At 36.5% G+C, this 21,046-nt stretch overlaps 1 protein-coding gene across 5 annotated transcripts in view; it reads left to right on the top strand.

Moving 5' to 3' along the window:
* Window positions 1–21,046, top strand: part of gria3.L (glutamate receptor, ionotropic, AMPA 3 L homeolog) — a 193,139-nt gene that overhangs the window by 118,129 nt on the left and 53,964 nt on the right. For all 5 annotated transcript variants that reach the window (XR_005963153.1, XM_018228562.2, XM_018228561.2 and 2 more), the window contains 1 exon segment: window positions 20,329–20,382. Coding sequence is in view for 4 of the 5 variants with exons in the window: in XM_018228562.2 (XP_018084051.1) it covers window positions 20,329–20,382 (54 nt within the window). In the remaining variant the exon portion in view is untranslated.

Consider the following 21,046-nt stretch of genomic DNA (forward strand, 5'->3'; position numbering starts at 1 on the left):
TGAGCTAAACAGGTCAAACAAGAAAATTAAAGCTACTCCATGTTTGGGCTTGTGAGGTAGATAATTATTCCAAATTCACAGTTAATCCCATTGCATAATGGACTCACGACACAAGATGAAGGGAGAGGGTTGCACGCATCTAATTATATACCTCGTAAGGATCAAACATGGAGTAGCTTCTATTTCACATTAGCCCTGTTTATTTTAAGAAATATAGAGACATAGGTGTATGTGTTCAGCACAAGCTCTATTTATTGCACTTGTGTTGAACAAGGGGGTATACTGCCCCTTTAATCAAATACACAGGGATTATAAACAGCCAACTAAACGAAACTATGGTTTGGATAGAACACGTGGAGCTTTGTTTATATGAACACTACTAAATTATTTCACAAATGGCTTGAATTGGTATGAAAAACAATATATTTGAGCAATTAAAGGTTTAGGAGGTGCCCTTTTTTTCAACAGACTATTGGTAGCTGTTTAAGGAACTTATGGGTCAAAGGGTTAAAAAAGGCGAATCGTTTGCTCCAGGTCTTGTAACCAGTAGCAACACATCAGATCCTTGCTTTCAACCGGCATACCAGAAAATGCTACCCAATGATTGATTGCTATAGGGTATAGAATTGAAAGAAAACTTTGCACCTACTATAAAGCCTTTAATGTAAGGATCAACTGTAACTACATTTATATTCATGTTGGTGCTTATTAACCAAGATAATTTACCCTGCAAAAAGAAAATGGGAAATAGAGCAGCTATAAAATCTGAAGAAATAAGATAGAACTAAAGAAAATAGCAGGAGAAAAAAGAAAAGGGTTGCTACTAACTATATATTTTTAAGAAATCCTTAAATCCTTTTAAGAAAAAACATGAAAAGACTTGAAGGATAAGGAGAAGGCCCTTGTATAATGGGGACTAAATGTGGTGGGAACGGAACACTACATTTGAGGTACAAAACATAGGATTTGTGCTTTCGGTGCATCTCCTTAATAAATGCACCCTACTGCTGTACTAAAATGGGTATTTTGTTCTTGATGAATGTTAACCTCAAAGATTTATACAGTGGCACATCTCTCGCGGAGAGTGCCAAGCCTCATCCGTATTGATAAAGATCATGGTTTGAAGGAAAGTTTAATTATTGAATATTGTTTAGCTGGAAAAGTAAACAACTCTGATTACTTCTGTCAGTGCAAACAGCAGTAAATCTCAGTATCTGTAGAACCCCTGTGTGATTTATTTGTTGGCTTTCTCTAATCAGAAAAAAAAAAATCATTTCTAAGCAGAAAGAAAGCAGCGCTAATAAAATGATCACATGAGACCTGTAAGCATAATTGGGATGTTCAAATAGAGCCCTCACAGGGCAATCATACTGCCTTTCTCCAAAACAGACTGAGAGTCAGCAGTTTTCTTTTTTTTACTGTTTAGACATTTGTAAGAGAGAAATATGCAATTTATACACACACACATATATAACAAGGGAAAGTTGTGCTCACCACTAATTTTTAAAACCATTAGGCTGTGATCACAAAATACATATAGATATTGATGGGCGAATGTATTCGCCAGGCGCGAATTTGCGCAAAATACATATAGATAGTGATGGGCGAATGTATTCGCCAGGCGCGAATTCGCCGCCAGCGAATAAATTCGCGAAACGCCCTTGAAAATTCGTGGGCAAAAATTAGCCGGCATCAAAATTATTTTTTCGAAAAAACGGCCGCCGGCGTCAAAAACGGGCGCCAGCGTAAAAAAACTGGCACTGGCGTCAAAAACGAGACGCCAGTGCCGTTTTGCAAATTTTTCGCCGTTTCGCGAATTTCGCGCGAAATTCGCTAATTTTTCTGCGAAACAGAGCAAATTCGTCCATCACTACATATAGACAAATACAAGATTACTCTGCATTCAACCCATTATCAATATATTTAAGACAGAGACATTTTGTGCATACTGCTACTGAAAAATGCCTTACCCTTTGAACAAAACAGGGATTGTTCGTCCATATATTGTAATATATTTAAGATGGCCAACTACGTCAAAGTATGGGCAGTTGCTACACTCAACTTCAAGAATTCTATTGCTTCATTATACATTTTATAAAGGGACTACGTTTTACCTGCAAATTACTTGCTGCTTTTAAAGTAAAACTCCCAAACGTCGTTGCCCTTTTATTGGCCACCAGTGGGTGTCCTTTTGGTATGGTGGTTTTTAAATTGTTCAGCTTTTTGTTCAGCAGCTCTCCAGTGTGGCTGCCAAATTCAGTGTCCCTATGTGACATCTGGGAAGAGGCAGATCATTAAAAAATATTAAAAAGAATTAAAAAAATGAAGACCTATTCAAATTTTCAAGAATCTGACATTCTTTAACATACTGAAAACTAACTTAACACCAAAAAATGAAAGTGTTTTAAAGTAATAAAAATACCATGTACTGTTGCCCTGCACTGGTAAAACTGATCTGTTTGCTTCAGAAACACTACTATAGTTCATATAAACAAGCGGCTGTGTAGCAATGGTGGAAATTGAAAAAAGGCTACAGTATACAGCACAGGTTAAATAGTGGATAACAGATAACACCATTATGTTCTACAGAGCTTATCTGCTGTGTAACCTGCGCCTTTTCTACTTTGAATGGCTGCCCTCATTGCTATTTAGCTGCTTGTTTATATACACAATAGTAGTGTTTCTGAAGCAAGCACACTAGTTTTACCAGTGCAGGGCAACACTGCATTATATTTGTATTATTTTAAAACACTTTAATTTTTTGATGGCACTGGTCCTTTAACTAAGCTTTTTACAGGCTGTCCAGGGTCAGTAACCCAACTAATCTAAGAAAGTCCTCCAATAAATTGTGGGGTTACAGCAAAGACCCTACAGGCATCCAAGCAGTGGGTGAACACTAGAACATCTAACGTTGTTTCCCTGATTAATAAATAATACTGATGTCCCATTGTTAGTATTGTACTGAATTCTTGATATTTCATGGTTTCTTACAAACAGTTCATTCATTTGAAGGAGGTTTGTCTTTAAGTTCACTTATATAAAACCAACAATAACAGAAACAAAAATTAAAGCCTTTTCTTGACCTTTTATTCTGTGGTCCAGTTTGCTTTTCTCTAGCTTCCAGTAAGAGAAACAGTGATCTTTTGCACTCTGCTATTTTTACCTTAACAAGCTCCCCAATTTAGCTTATCCTTCTGCTTGCAGTGTTCATGTTTAGATGTTAGTTGGAACACATGAACTGAACAGGGAATATTACACAAGGTGTGATGCTTTCAGAATTTGCCAGTGGCACACAGACCGCATGCGGATTTACTTTAACCATTTAACCACAATCTGTCATCTCTTCTCTAGTATCTTTTACTTTGAGTCCATTACAGTAATGCCTGTCTTTTTTTTTACCCGCTCTACTCTTGATAGACATAAAGCATTGGATTACATTTAAAGGAAGTCAAGTAATTATATTATTTCATGTAATGCAGCTTACAGATGTCTTTTTCATTATACAGTAGGTCAGGTTATGAAGATACCTCAAATATTTCTCTTTCAACAATTTCTTTTTTGCTTGGATTATAATAATTGCAGGAAACTTGTAAAAATATCTCCAAGAGCCAATAACATGAAGGTGTAAATGAGATTTATGGGCTTCTGCCTAGTAGCTAAGTAAAATAAAGTGTAGGGGTTTAAAGTGGGACTGTTAATCCTATTGGTCCCTACATTTACTTTAATTTTACTGGTCTACAGGATCCATCATAATCCAGTCTATTATCAAGGATTATCAAGTGTTGAGCACTGTGGTACAGTTACATCAGGGTCGTATCCTTAATCTCAACATCACTCGCCAGAGCTTTCTCTAACTCATCAGGGTTAGCTACCCATATAATAAAAGAGAACCCTCCAATTGCACCTGACCTGTGTTGAAGCAAAGGCTGCTCTTTCTAGCTACTCCTAACTATGTCACATTCCTAAAACATACTATAACATACTGCAGCTGGAGCTGGGAGCATTAAATAGCACAGAATCACACATACATCAGTATGTCCTCCCTCTTCATTTCTGATTATAGTGTAATATAGGAAAGCCAAAATTTGCATTTTTCTTTCTATGTAACATAATAGCAAGTTGACTGATGGGATGCTGGTAAGTCGGATTTTCATTGGTAAATCTATAATTTTCTTGGGGCTAACGACTTTAGAAAACTAAGGGGGCTTTTTTTTTTATAGAGGGTTTAGATGTCCTTAATATAGTTCATTATCTGGAGCATATAAAGAAACAAAAAATGGACACATTTTTCTCTGTGTGCCAAGAATAGGAATGACAATTACATGATAGCAGCTGCCTAAAATTCATTAGATGAACACCTGTCAAAATAATAAACACCCACCAATACAGCTGAATAGATATCACCAGTGGGTGGAGTGAATGTTACTATATAATAGGTTGAAGGGAGGAGTGGTTAGAGAATGTGTCTACTGAAAAGAGTTGTGTTAGTCTTTACTAACTAATTAAATTGTATTCATAATCTGTCAGATCCATACAAAGCAGTGTAGAAATATGTATTTGTAATTGTCCCAAATCACTGGTAATTACTATTTCCAGGTAGAGGTATTGTCTCCACTGTTATACTTTGGCTATTATTAAATGTATTCAATGTGGTCTAGTTGCATTCTTTGCATGTTCAAATGTCTAAAAATGTTATTCATTTTGATATACCATTCATTATTCCCAAATGAAACAGTTGCCTCTCGATTTATTTATATCTGTATTTTATTGTGCTTAAAAAACAGTTTACAAGCAATACAACTTTACGATCTGGGCTTGAAGGAGAACTGAAGCCTACAAATGATTTGGCTAGAATTAGTTAGTCTTTTTTATAAACTGAATTTAATCTCAGAAGAAAAGTACATCAGCCCTATAACAGGAATGATCTAGGCCTCCAAAATTGTCCAGAGGAGCTTGCCATCTTAGATTTCTCAGCTGATCTTTTGTGTGTCCGTGATATGCTTAATATGCTCTGGGGTGATGTTAGGAAACAACTTTGGGGTAGTCTGAAGTCAACAAACAGAAAATGAAGTCAAAGAAATATGGGCTCATTATTATATTCTGATTCAGAGTGCTCTGGTTCTAAGGTGGCATCTGATTTATATCCTTTTAATTTTGTTATACTTTTGCTGCTTACATTTATATTGCATTGCATTATCTGATGTATTGCAGTGAGATAAAGTGTGACATTGTGAACCCTACAATGATGCATTACACCTAATGCATTTCCTCTGCTCTTACAAGGCTCCACTCTCCCATTCTTTTAATGGAGTAACTGGAGCAGCCAGAAGTTTTCTATTTCAGCAATCTGGTTGCTAGAGTCCAAATTACCCCCAGAAACCACTGATTTGAATAAGAGACTGTGTAGCCCTACAGATCATTTGTTTTTCAGATGGGCTCATTGACCTACATTTGAAAGCTGGAAAGAGTCAGAAGAAGAAGGCAAATAATACAAAAACGAACTATAAAAAAGAAAAAATGAAGGCCAAATGAAAAGTTGCTTAGAATTAGTCATTCTATAACATACAAGAAATTTGCTTCCCAAGTTTATTACTTACCAGTTTATGGAAGAGGTCCAGGTTCAACCTGAACCTTCAGCTGAGGGAGCGGGTCAAACTGTATTGTAGTAGAGCAGGCACTCAAAGATCAGTCTTTCCAACAAAAATTTAAGTTTATTTGTTACACAGAGAAGCAGCCTAAAGAAAAGAGTTAGAAAAAGAAAGCAAATAATAAAAAAACTATTAAAAAAGAAAAAATGAAGGTCAATTGAATAGTTGCTTAGAATTAGTCATTCTATAACATACCAAAAGTTAACTTAAAGGTGAACCATCCCTTTTAAGGGTTGGATTGATGAATAAAGATAATGGCAGAGAAGGAAAGAGAGGGGGGCCAGAGATAAAACATTTAAATGGAGATTCAACAGAAACTAGCCTTTCCTTGCTTTTGTTTGGACCACAATCCCATTACATATTACTTTCATCTAAGAGATACTTTTTTGAAGGGAGGACAAATCTCATAGTTGTGTACTAACAATACTCACCTCAGAGCAAAGACTGTATTTATTTGACCTCTGGCGTGAGAGTATGTCTTTATAGAGTAGCTGCCAACAGCTTTGACCTCATGAATAAAAATATATCTACGGAAAAGATTTTTTTCTGATAATGAAGGAGTTAAGCCTACCTATGAGCAGGCGAACCATCCAGAATGAAATTCCGTGTTTGCATTAAATCCTCCTTGTGTAATCCTTCCATGCACAGCAATGTCACTATTCAATTTCCTTTGTCCCTCGTAAGCTTCAAGTGTATGAACACTTGATAGATTTACTTGTTATACTTGTTATACTCCTACCACCTTCCCTCCTGCAAAGCCCTGGCTATTCTTTTATCCCGATAGGATGAGCATTCATGTGGGCAATTGGTTCTGCCGCGCTTTAATAATCCAGGAGTTCCAGGCTTCCTTCCGAAGGCTGCGACGAACAGGCCCGTTATTAGTTTGAGCAGTTGGAAGGTGCATGGGCTGCATTTCAAAAGAACTATTAGTCACTAATGAGACAATTACAATTTGTATAACCCATATGCAAAGGTTGCTAAAACAGTGCAGCATGAAGAGTTCAGTGTGTAAAGCTCTGATCCTGTATCAGGGCCTCCCTGAATGTTAATACCAGCTGAACACTCATACATAGGTTTTCCTTTGTCTTGCATCTTTAATATCTTAGTACACACAAAGAAAACAGCTCTCCAGGTTTTCAATGCAAGATCCAGCCGAGTTCTGTAGAAATGATAAATTATTTATAATGTGACAAAATGTTCAGAATTAAGTAAGAACAGATCAGTAACAGAAAAGTGAGCATTTAAAGCTACAGTACAGGAATTGGAAGTGTTATTTGGAATACTGGGTAACTGAGAGTTTCTGGATACAGTTTTTCCTTGGATTTGGACCACCATGCCTTATAACTACTAAAAGCATTTAAAGGAGAACTAAACCCCCTAAAGAGAGAGTCCCCATCCACCACCCTCCATTCGTCCCCCCTCCCTGTTTTCTCCCTGCCTAGTCCATTATTTTTAAAAGTGTCCCTGAATGTCACACCGACCTATCAATGCAAAGTAGTGCAGCGGAGCTCATGGGCGCCATCTTTGGTATCTTTGGATCCTATTCTTCCCTTCTGCAATTTATGGAGCTTTCCAGCACATGGGCAGTAGGTGCGAATACCAGACTGGCTCCATTTGCACATGTGCGAAAAAGCTCAGTGTCAGTGGTCCCTAGTGAAGGAATCCGAAAAGGGTGCCCATGAGTTCTGCTTTGCTACTCTGCATGGATAGGTCAGTGTTACAGACAGGGACACTTTTTCAAGTAAAATACTATGATGAGGAAGCATGGGGGGATGAATGGAGGGTAGTGGATGGGAACTTTCTCTTTAGGGAGGTTCAGTTCTCCTTTATATATATTACGAAAAACAGGATATTATTGTTATTAGTATGGATTTATGCCACCTCGGTTATCCTCATGTACATGGAAGTGTCATGCTATTAAAGAAAGAAAGAAAATGCATAATGAATGAAGAAATAGACTCCCATACTTAATCGCATCCTTTTTCATTAGAATTGACTCTTATTTTAAAGAGACACTACCCTGACCAGTTATGTTAAAAAAATAGAAAATATGGATTTGTCTGCCTGTTCTTGAACCATACATTGGGCAGCTATTTTTTGCCAGGCACAAAAGTATTTAAAAGTGTCTGATTCAGCCCACTGTACGTAAGGCCAGATTGAGAAAATAGAAGCTAAGTCTAAAAATATTTGGTGAGATCAGCAGTAAAAGTGAGACGCAATTGTAATTTCCAAATGATGCTTTCCTAAATGTCCTATATCCCAGGTTAAGTAAGTATTTATATTCTGCAACTATTAGGGGACATAAAAAATCCTTATACACTGCTTGAACTTGCTTCAATCTTATACACTACACAAGTGGTGCTCTATTTGGTACCATTGCCTCTTGTAGGAGATAATATTATATCACATATTCCCAACTGGCACTCACACAACGATGAGATGTTTGTTGAGCACTTGAGGAAGGGGCTTGTGTCTGAAACATTTGCTAGGAGCTCAATAACAATTCACAAATGCACAATGCATCGCTGAGAGAGTGCCATATGGGAATATAATATATAGGATACAAATATTAAATGACTTAGTCATTTCAGCACATAGAAGCAATAAAAACAGTTATGCACGAGTGGGTGTAAATATTAGAATAAAAAATTCTAGTACTTTGCCTGAATGTGTCCGTTGTTTTATATTTAACTCCTTTAAGACTTCACAGTTCCCAGTTCAGTGGTGATTTGAATTAGCTGCCAATTGAGTTTTTTTTTTACATGCCACCCACTGCCCCCTCATAATGAGATCCAGTGAACGAGACTGTAAAGCTGTGTTTCTGCATAACTGTTACAGATGGAACTTCATAATAGCCCCGTAAAACACACACTGGGGCAAATTTGCCCCTGGGCAGTACCCATGGCATTGGAAACCGAATGTTTCCTTTTATTGTTCAACCTGTAGCTCACTAAAAAAACAGTTATTAATTGCTTGCTATGGATAACTGCCCAGGTGCAAATTTGCTCACTGTTTGCCCCACTGAGATTGAAAGCCCCAGTAAGATTCTTTGCAACTATCCCTAGAGTAAAAAACAAATATTTTTATGACATTTAAGCACCTAATAATTTGTGCCATGATCAGGTCCCAGCACTGGCCGCATCTTGTGCGTATGCCCCCCTTCCTCCCGAGGATGCATGATCCTAGTTCCGGCTCCGTAGCACACGCACCCTACCGAGCAGGCTCTCAAGCACAGGAGCACTGGGGAGATTTCAGTACCCAGTGCTCCTTAGGGATGCAGCTGGGCAGCATGCCACTTATAAAATTTTGTCGCCCTAGGCCCGGACCTTTGTGGCCTGGCCATGATCCCTGTGCACTTCAATAATATACCCAAACCTTCACTGAAGGTAATCTATCCGCACAGCATACTGAGGTAAAGAAATTCCATATTTTTAGTCACAATAAATAATGTTTTCGCTACGGAAGGTACAAATTCTTGTACTCACCATTGTATATATTAATCATATAACTTTGCAGGACTTATGTCCTGCACAAAGTAAAGCCTGATTTTACAGTCCTAACTACAAGAATCCAACAAATTTTGTGGCTGGTACTGTCTGTGAGTATACTGATTTAACAGTGTGAAGTGGACATTGTATGACTTGCACCATATTGAAGCTAAAGCTGAATGCATGGAGCTTGTTCACTAAACTACTTGCTGTAACTACAAGGTTTCCATCCAACATGTGGAGGCTTATTTATTAAAGCTTGAATTGTAGTGGTTTTAGAGGTTTTGAAACCACGACTAAACTCACTTTCTCTAAAACCAGGAATGTCATGAAATTTATTTAAAAATCCCAACTGAAAAAACAAGAACAGCAAAAGTCACAGAAAAGACACAAAAACTAAAACTTTTTTTATTTTTGCACAAAAGCCAGCGTAAAAAATACCAGAAAACTTCTAAAACCACGGATCAAAGAAAGATCTGCCAGTTGTTTTAAGCGTCATCTGCCATTGAGTTCTACATGTTTTCGGTTTTAGCTGAAGTATTTTCATATTCTGAATTGTCGCAGTTTTGTCGCATAATAAGTCTAATGGGGGAATGTAATAAAAGTCGGTAACGGAAAAAATATGCCTGTTTGCGAACAAGTTTTCCTTTACGCCAATTTAATATAACCTGGAAACTGTTTAGTGACCACTTCCGACAGTGGAAGGAGATTTGCAAATTTTAAAGTTTGCGCCAGTGCGCAGTGAATGTAATAAAACTTCTTACTGAAAAAGTTGTTACTTTTGCTCCAAAAGATTCCAACACCTTCAAGCATTTCTTAAAATTGAGAAATGCACAATGAAAAAAAAATTTTTCAATGTAATAACAGTTTATAGAAGAGTATTACATTGCGGAATGAGAATTTTAATTCTTATTTGTGCAAATTGTTTTGCTCTTTGCGACTTTCATTACATTCCCTATAAATTTTTTTCTGCAACTTTTTCGGATTTTTGGCATTAAAAAGCCCGACCCAAGAAATTTGTGGCTTTATATTTGCCCCTTAGGTTCATAAAAGATCAAATGATCCATTGAATCTTGATTTTCGGTTTAACTGACCAATCGATTAATCTGAACAATAGGTTGATCAATTTCATAGAAATCGTTTTATATATATATATATATATATATATATATATATATATATATATATATATATATATATATATACCATTGTCCATCTCAGACCCCAAAAGAACAACTAGTCTGAGATGTTAAATCCTATGGTAGACTATGGCCAATATATTTTTTCCCACTCATTCTTTCGATAGTGATGTTGCTCAGAATTGATCAAATCAAACCACAAATGTGCTCAGTCTGAATTAAATTGTTACATATTTATCTAATTTTATTGGATTAGTTAAATTCTAAAATGATTTTGGACCAGTCGGATTTAAACAATCCAAAGCGATTGTTGGTGAATCTGGCGCTTAATTTGGTAGTCTTTGTTATTTTTTTATTATAGTGATAAAATGTTTGAACTTGTTAAAGAAACCCCTCAATAGCTGGAGATTTGTTTTTAATTTCAAAGTCAGTAGGAACTGATGCTTATAACATAAGGTTAACGCAGATCTTACAGGAAACTCAAAACCTTCTTTGTGATTGGCTGCAAATCTACATAACCTACAGTCAAAGAGAACTTTTCCTTCAACTGATCTAACACCATGGGGGTGATTTATCAATGGTTAAACTAGAATTTTTGCCATTGGTTTTTTTTGGGGGGGGCTATAACTTCCAAATGTAATTATGCTTTTAAATAATTGAATGTTCAATATTCATTAAACGTATAAAAAACGGGGGGAAAAAGTCGAACCTAAATTCATTAAGAAGTCAGTGGGAACTGTCTGTGACAAATATAAAGCTTTTTTTAAAGGCGAGTTTTTTTAAATATTTTGGAAAAAATTATAATAAATTATAAATTTAAGGTATTTAATCACATTTTCAGATTTTTGTAATACATAAGCAAACATTAAAATTTTAAAAAAAATGTAGTTTATTCAGAGTAATAAGAACCTCTTAACATTGCACAAATAGGCCTAATCCCTGGCTAAGGAGCTTATGGTATCTGTATCAGATGGGAGGCTGTGGGGCCCCAACTGTTGGCCAGTAACCTGGGACAAACAGAAGGTAATGTTTCTTGAGTCTGGCTGTTCAGAACATTGAGTGCTGCAGCATAATTCAACAGCATAATAAAGTATAAGTTTCAACAACAAATGATTTAACCTATTAGTGCATTAATTTCACCCGGGGTGATCCATCATCCTGGCTAAACTAAAGGCTTTTAGAATGATCTGTGCTGTAATCATTGTTCAGCTGAAAGAAACATTATGAATTTGTTTATTTTTATGCCAAAATATTAAAACACTTTCAACACATTTTACACTGCTTTATTACCGCCTGCAAAAACCCCTCTTGGCACAATTGCAATATCATATAGTAACCACTTCTGTAAACATTTAAAATGTAATTAATGAAGGATATTTGCAAACTTGAAGAACATTCTCATTTGTTACTGATGCTCTGAAAGCTCTTAAAGGCATTATTTTTGTTGAGTTTTCCAGATCAGCTTTCTTAAATACATTTGTGCTAATAGCATGTCAATCAAATATTAGTAGGAAGAATTGGGTAAAAATTACATTTCTTAAAATACATACCGAAAATATTAATGGTCATTCCAACAAATACACATACTGATTTACTGGCATATCTCCCCAGTGCCACATAGTCAAGTTAAGATAAAAAATATGGAAGGCTAACTATTCCTACAGCATGGAGAAAAAGTCCACAAGCAAATGGCCTTAGCCCACCTATTAACAGAGACTAACCAAGTATTTTTCATTCATAAATCTGAAGAAGGTGGCAATCCCCCCAGCAGTTCCTCAGCAAAACAATGGGAAGGTAACCAGATAACAGCTCCCTGGTAGATATAAGACCAGAACTCAATAGTAAAAATCCAGGTTCCACTGCGACACATTCAGTTACATTGAGTCGGAAAAACAACAGCCTGTCAGAAAGCAGTTCCATAGTGCAGCACTGGCTCTTTCTGAAAGCACAGGACCAGGCAAAATGACCTGAGATGGCTGCCTACAAACATTACAACTAAAAAATATACACTTGTTGGTTCAGGAATGAAATTTTCCATGGTAGAGTGAATTATTTGCAGTGTAAATAGTGTAATATAGAAATAAAAACTGCACCATAAAAATCATGACAGAATCCCTATAAATATGATCTTCCTAACAGGCAGAATGTCTGGTTTTAGTCGACAGAACCAGTAAACCTTAATAAAAGTCATATCCAATCATTGTACAAGTCAATAACAGAAATAAACTTGGAATTCAAACAATCTGGGCTAACTAAGAGTGACCTTCAATCTTGTAATGACTGCATCTCCAACATGCTAAACTTACATGGATATGGAGGGCCATTCAGAATGCCAATTACAATGATAAACAGAGTGGGTGCTTATTTACTGTCTTAGATAGTCCTAGAGCTATAGAAATGTGAGTGCAATATGCTTTCATATATCCTTTTTTATGCCCTAAGTGGGGGTATCAAGAGAAGCTGAAATGCATGAAGTCTGAAAATCACTGCTCTAGTTCCTGCCCAAGATATAATTGTATCTATAATGTTCCCCATGCAACACAAATGATGTCTATCTCCATCACATGCCCCAAAACACATGTTTTTTATTCACAGAATGTAATTGTTAAATACTAGATTTCTGATCACAAGGATAAACCCATACAAAAGGGACTATACCACCCTCAATTTAAGTTTAGGCTTATAGACAGCACCGACTTCATTATAAATCCAGAGATATTTGACTTATAGGAAGTACCAACCTTTCTTAAAAGGATAGGCAGAATTAACCGTACAAAGGACATTTGAGATGTACACACTCTAGAATTTCGTATTATGGATATGCAATTCACTGAATGCTGTACCATCTAATCAAACTATCACCTTTCACGTAACACTTAGGGGGTTATTTACTAAGCTCCGAATACCCGAAATTCCCCGAAATCCGAAAAATGTGTGATTTTTTTGTAAAATCAAACTTTTAAAAAAATCATTAATTTTTCGGAATTTATTAAACCCCGAGGGCTAAAAAGCCTGAATATAAAAACTCAGCATCTCCAACCTGTCGAGGTTGCATAAAAGTCAATGGGAAAAGTCCCATTGATTTTTGGTTGTGTCGGGGGGTTTCTGGCAATTTCACAATGTTTTCGGAGCTTTCGGGTGAAAACTCCAAAAAATTCTGAGATTTCGGGGAAAATTCACGAAAAAATCATGAAAATCTGAGCTTTTCCCGCAATGCAAATTTTCGGGAAAATATAATAATAAATAAGCGTTAAAAACAAGAGCAGGTTAGATCGGAGTTTGTAGCAGCCGATATTGAGATAAATTCGGACCTTGATAAATAACCCCCTTACTGTTTAATTGCATTTAAATGATATGCTATAGATTTATTATAATACCAAGCTGGAATATTAATATGGACAAGCCTTCCCTGCCAACAGTTTGCCACTTACAAATTTTGATAACTCATTGGAGATATCATACAGTTTTACAGTTTTGAGCTGGTTTAAAGACAATGGCAGGAGCAGTGCATTTAGAAACTAAGACTGAAGGCAAAAACCTGTTAAGTGATCATTGCTATCATCATTGTAACTCATTTATACAGTATTTAATTTAAATTTGCATGAAGCTATGGGAGCCGTACTTCATTTGTAAAATGCATTCCTGTTCGACTTTATAACATTTCCCTTTGTCATAATACTCTTACAGGGCTGTAATAAGGGATGTAATAGGCCCAGACGCTGTTAGGGTGGTCCAGGGTAAAGTGAGCTCAGTGGGATTTATGACTTCTTGCCAGTTCCATTATAATAAAGTAATTTAATACAGATATAGGATTCGTTATCCAGAAACCCGTTTTCGAGAAGGCTCCAAAGTTCATCTGCTATAGACTCCATTTTAATCAAATAATTCACATTTTTAATATATCATTTCCTTTTTTCTCTCTAATAATAAAACAGTACCTTGTAATTGATCCCAACTAAGATTTAATTAATATTGTTGGGGAGAAACACTCCTGTTGGGTTTATTTAGTTTAGCAGACTTAAGGTTTGCGGATGCAAATTACAGAAAGACCCCTTATCCAGAAAAACCCAGGTCCCAAGCATTCTGAATAAATTGTAATCATTAATAACCAATCATGTTTTCAATCTAACAGTAAATCAGCCCTCATGGCGTATGTGGTGGGAGGCCCTAAGATTCAAAAAGTCCAGTTACTTTATAATTAATTCTTTTAGTCACTTTATATGATGACCTGGATGGAAATAATGGAGATTTGTGTAGACATATTTTATTTATGCCATTCTAAACCTTGAGGTTGATAGGGATACTTTTCTAAACAGTAAAGCACAGGCTAAAATTGCCTTAAATAGAACCTTAACACTTGGTTAACCCTATCCTTACTTTTAAATATCCAATTGTTCTCAGAGAAATGACATTGTATATTTACAGGGAAAAATCACACATTTCAGCCTTACATTACTATGTTTGCCAGTGCATGCTTAATTCTCTGCTATGAGCAGGAGCTGCGTCTCCCACAATGAGAGAATTTCATCGGCCCTGCTGTTGGTCAGGAATCTGCAGTGTGTCGATGATAGGAAATCCAAGCAGGCTGTCACCTAGCACAAGCAGTAGTAGCGTCGGTACTGTGCAGTCACAGGAGAGAACCTCCCTTTTTCCTCTTCTAACTTTACCTGTGCAGTACTCTGGCAAGGTCCTACCGCTGCTGTGACAAATACAAACTTAAAATACATTATCATATATCCACTGTTTTGATCCAGAGGAAGGCAAAAACCCCTGCCTGAAGCCACTGCCAATTATGCCTCAAGAAGGAAAAAATTCCTTCCTGACCCCAATGGCAATTGGAAACGTTCCCTGGATCAAGCATTTGACTTTCATTTAACATGAATAATAACATGCAAGCTCTCTCATGTTTATAGTGTATAACTGTAGTAAAATCACAATATAACAGTACATGCAGAAATACATCCACATTTGCTTTATGACAATAAAGAGAAACTATTGACATTTCACAAAATATGCAAAAAAAAAAGAAGATAAGGAAGTGTAATGCTTCTTCCCCTGACATCACATCCCTCTCTTTCTCCACCCCCAGCCCAGACTTCCCCTTTACTCATTCCTTCTCATCCACTCGCAGCTACATCTGATTCTGCCAGTCTTTAAATATTAACCAGTATAAACCAGTGTAATTTGGCTGCTGGACATTCACACCCCTTGTCATGCAGCCCCTGCGTTTATAGCTCCAGGGCTTTCCTTTTTTGAGAAAGAAGCAAAAAGATGGTTTTTTTTTGGAAGGTATACTGTCCATATTAAGAAAACACAAACCTCATGGGACCTCGTGTAAAACTGCGCCACTTCTTTAAGTAAGTTGCTCAGATTTATACAAAATATCCACCAATGAGAATGCAATGTACAAGCTCCACATCAGTCATCTAACTGTTATCTAACACACAGAGAGAACTGTGCAAATTATCACTTCTGATAAAACACTATAATCAGACACGAAGAGGGAGGACATACTGCTGTTTAGTGGCTCTGTTATAGGAAAAACTGTGTTTAATTATTTTCAGCTCCTGTTGCACGAACAAGAATCATGGAGTTAGATTTCAACAGGACAGGTGCAGTTCTTATTGGATCATTTTCTTGCATTATTTGGGTCACTGACCCCATGGGGAGCTGGAGAGAAGTTTTATAGATTAATATTGCTTTACTGAAGAGCAAAAGTGTTGAAATCCCCTTTAGGGTAATGGCAATTTAATTGGTGCATTACTAGTAAGTCAAAAACTCAGTGCCAAAGTGCACAAAACAGTCCCCCATATATTTGAATTGAATTTGCTTGACAAACACTAATGTGAGTACCTGTCAGGCAAGTGCAGTCAGGAAAAGGGTAGTGATACATTTTCAGCATGACGTGAGAGCTTGACAGGCAATTTCCATTAAGGTCTAAGGAAACCATTTCGGGTGATTTGGCACCATGCTTTCAGACTGCTGAAAAACATGTTACACTGTAAGTGCCAAAATGCTTAATATCATCAAAAACAATATGCGACAGAGGTTACTTGTAGAATGCACTACTGGCTCCCAGCATGCTTTAACCTTTAATAACATATTAAGAGTAAAAGGGTAGAGCCAAAATTTGAGTAAGGGGGTTATTTACTAAAATCCAAATTTATCAGATTTTTTAAAGAAAGAACACAATTTGACTTTATTTATCATTAAAATAAGCCAATTTTTTTTTTCAAGTTTTTGACCCACCCCCTATAAAATCTGATATATATAACCAAAGTATTGCCCTCAATAGCATCTCTGTGATTTACTGTCACATTGCAGTTAATGATAATTGCAAGACAGTTACATAAATGTAATATCTCGTCTGTGCTCCTGAGCACTGTAGCAATTGTTCCCTTTTCGACACCTAATTTCTTATGATATATAAATACTGTATATATAGAAATGGGATCTGTTATCCAGAATGTTCAGTACCTTGGGATTTCCAGATAATGAATCTTTCTGTATTTCAGATCTTCATACCTTATGTCTACGAAAGTATCATTTAAACATTAAATAAACCCAATAAGATTGCCTTGCCTCCAATAAGGATTAATTATATATTAGTTGGGATCAATTTATAATATACTGTTTTATTATTACAGAGAAAAAGGAAGGAAATAGTTTTTAAACATTTTAACTGCTGGGTTAAAATGGAGTCTATGCTAGATGGCCTTCCTGTAATTCAGAGCTTTCTGGATAACGGGTTTCCGGATAACAGATCTCATACCTGTACATAGCTGAGCCTTAAGCTGGCCATCGATGTTGAGATTTTTAAAAGATCCGATCCTCATCGTGAGACCACGATTTTCTCGGAACGATCGTACGAATTTACCATCAACTAAAAAGACCAATTTGCCAGGAAAAAAAAAGGGCGCTGCCTGCTTGGCCCTGCAAACATAGATAGATTGCACTGGGACCGACAACGGTTTTTTAACCTGGCTGATCAATTTACTGACAGATGTCGGTCGAAAAATCGTAAGCTGTACGATTGTTTGAATCCCACTAACCGCACGATAATTTCGAAGGATTGGTCGGACTTCGCTAAATTCGGTCGTTCGGCAAGAAGAATCGTCGCGTCTATGGGGAGCTTTAGGCAGACATTATGTCATATGGGATTCAATAGATTAAAGGTATTTTATTTTAATACGTATTAACATTGTCACATGGGGTCAGTGCATGTTTGTACAGTTTCTAATAAACCCAATGACCTGTAACAACCTTGAGACATTTAGAACATGTACATTATAATCTGCACTTCTGAGCCCTCTTGTCACGCAAGTCCACCGTGCAGTGCTGTAAAACTCGTCTTGCGCATTAATATTTATGAAGTGGGAACCTCTGGATGTGTTGGGAAAAAAAAGGAATTAACATACAATTACAAATCGTTAAGGACGTTTAGGGTCGTTTAAAGATCACAGTGTTTCTGCATTGAGGAATTAAACAATAAATCTGCCGTGAATATGCGTTGTCATAGAGGATAGAAACCCTGTTTCAGGGCATTAAAATATCAGAATATATATGTAAAAATCATCATCACTGCTGCATCAGACATATCTGAGTGACCTTAATACAAAGCAAATATATTCAAGCCAGGAACATAGGCACTGGCAGTGTGCAAACATCAAGGCTGTTGTAGGTGTCTTAAAGGGACTGTAAATCTTCTATATAACTGCCCAACAGTGCCCCCTAGCTTTTAAAAAATGTGTCCCCAGGTTAATTATAAAATGTTATTTTCCTGACAGTCAGGAACGTCTATAATGAATTGGCAAATTGATAAAGTAATTTAATAAATACCTGTGTTAATTCATCAGAATGTATTCTGCTCAGTCCATTCATTGTTATAGTTTGGTAATGCTGTCCAAATGTGGTTCTTCTTGATGCAAATATTTGCCATGCTGAAACAAATCATTGCAGCCAGGAAAATAAATTGCTCTACTGGTGTCATCTTTTTTTTTATTCAAATGATACATTGTCTACTTGGTTTCCAAGTCATGCTTTGCTAGGAGTCAACATAAATGAAATCTATATCTGTTATGCAGAATGCTTGGGACCTGGAGTTTTCCAGATAATGGATCTTTCTGTAATTTGGATCACCATACCTTAACTCGGCAAAAAAATTATTTAAACATTAAATAAACCCAATAGGCTGCTTCCAATAAGGATTAGTTATGTCTCAGTTTGGATCGAGTACAAGCTACTGTTTTATTATTACAGAGAAAAAGGAAATAATTTTTTTAAAATTTGGATTATTTGGATAAAATGGAGTCTATGGGAGACGGTAACCCACCCGCTCCCTACCCACATCTGACCCGGGCCCGCTGCTCCCCTTTATTTATAGACCCGTGCCGACACGCCCGCAGTGACATCACAAAAGGGGCGGGGCAGGCGGAAGTCTATAAATTCCGGTGCCGGAATCCGGCAGTACTAGGTCGCGGCCGGGGAGAGCAGGAGAAGAGCTCGACCCGCGCCTCTTGTCGGCCCGCACATCACTAGGTGACAGCATTCCCATAATTTGGAGCTTTCTGGATAACGGGTTTCCAGATAACGGAACTCGTACCTATATATTTATAAAAATATAAATATATTAATTATATCTAATTGTACATAAGCCATTGGTTAAAGTAGGGGTAAAAGGAGCCACACACCAGCTGATTAATGTTACAACTGCACGTTGGATTCATGGCCAGAGCAATATACTGTTAGACAGTCAGTCTGCCCTTTAATCGGCTGTAAGGTTTAGAGGGGCTCTTGCTTTAGATAAACACACAAAGAGTGATATGATTCTAATCTAAATTCCCTCACACAGATGAGAGCATAGAATAGATATACTTGTATAAAGATATTACTTTTATAGAATTATATTATTGTACTAAAAACCAAACAACGCAAATGATTATAAAAATTGACTTTTTCTGCATTATATGATCAATTTTCTTTGCAATGTCTGTGGTGTTACCCTGGATTTCATGTGCCCATTTAAAGGAAAACTTTACCCCCATAATTAATACTTTAGCAACAGATAGTTAATATCATATTAAGTGGCATAGCAAAGAATGTTACGTAACTGGAATATATATTTAAGTGAAAATTGGCCTTTTGCATGTCTTCCGTGAACCACCATTTTGTGATGGTCTGTGTGCTGCCTCAGAGATCACCTGACCAGAAATACTGCAGCTCTAACTGTAACAGGAAGAAGTATGGAAGCAAAAGACAGAACTTTATCTGTCAATTGGCTCATGTGACCTAACTTAATGGTTTGTTTTTGTGGGCCGGCCCTTACTTCTTAGAATCAAGACCTACATTGTTTGTCTTTAACCAGCCCCGGTCCTCTGTTTAATGAATTATGGCTGATTTTGGAAATACGTTTATTAGCTGTTATTATAATGACATGCACTGTGAAACCTAATAAAAGGGAGTTGTCACTATAATATTCTAAACTGTAGAAGATGTAGAAATTATTTTTCCCAAATAGGTTTCATTCTTGTTTTTGAGATATACATGATTTATTAGTGTGCTTCCTCAACCTAATTTTTTTTACTGCAGACAACTTAACCATGCTGTGTTGTGTGTCAGTAGTGCTGACTCATGCTGGAATCAACCACTGGGAGCAAGTGAAACCTGTCAGTGACTCATAGCGCAAATGTTTTGGTTGCAACCTGAAAATAAAATTAGGTTGAGGAAATCACACATTTATTATATATAAGTGTTTTCAATTAAAAAAAAAAGTAATAAAGATTATATGTAACATACACATCCACTACAGTTTGATGTCTTTTATAGTGACAGTTTTCATTTATCCATGTGAAAACAGCTACAATTGCCACATTGCTCTAAACATTGCTTTACAAAGCAGCTCCAGTATTTGGCTCTATCACTTTCAGCGAAAGGCTACGGAAACAGAGTAAAGTGACGCTGGAAGCAACCACACGGAATCCGCTGACATTTTCTGCTAAAATTTGAATAACCCATTACCTGATCTGTGCGTTTATTTTTTTTTTTTTCTTCTAGGTTGTAATCCTCGGCAAACACACAAGAGGCTACCACTATATGCTGGCTAATCTGGTAAGGCCTTCTATTATTATTAAATAAATAAAAAAAGGGCATACACAGGTACTTCTGGGTAATTCATTCCCTCGAATCGTTGTCAGATTTAATCATCCATATAGGGGCTGCTGGATGGCCTCCAGATCCCTGGGAAATGCTGTTGGCATATACAAGAGATAGTGAACTTTGCTTTGTTCCTCTGGTATTATGTTATATTACTCCTCTTGTTTGAAATATAAAGAAACTGTTGGTTTCTGCTCTTCGATGTTAAGAAAATTTACATTATGGATGTGATAATATTGACATTTTCCACTATATGTGGTCATGGCAAAATATCTAAGAATTTATAAGAAAGGGAACTAACTCCAAAATTAAACTTGTCCCACAATTTACACTATAGATTATCTTTATATATATCTCTGATTTTTCTGTTGAAATGGTTAATTTTAGTTTTTTTTGGTTATGGTGGCAACACAGAAGTCAATCTTTTTAAAATGGATTACCGATACTGTTCCAGTTTTGGAAATCGTTCTTGGATACATTTCTAACCTTTGTTTACAGGATGCAGTTTAATAAAAAGTAGGAGATCATCTGGCAAGAAAACATTTTAGAACAAAATAGTCTATTTATTTAGAAACATTAGAGGGAACAAAAAAAATAACAGTTTTTTAACAAATTTTTG

Source organism: Xenopus laevis, chromosome 8L, assembly GCF_017654675.1.
Source record: "Xenopus laevis strain J_2021 chromosome 8L, Xenopus_laevis_v10.1, whole genome shotgun sequence".
NCBI classification, from domain to species: domain Eukaryota; kingdom Metazoa; phylum Chordata; class Amphibia; order Anura; family Pipidae; genus Xenopus; species Xenopus laevis.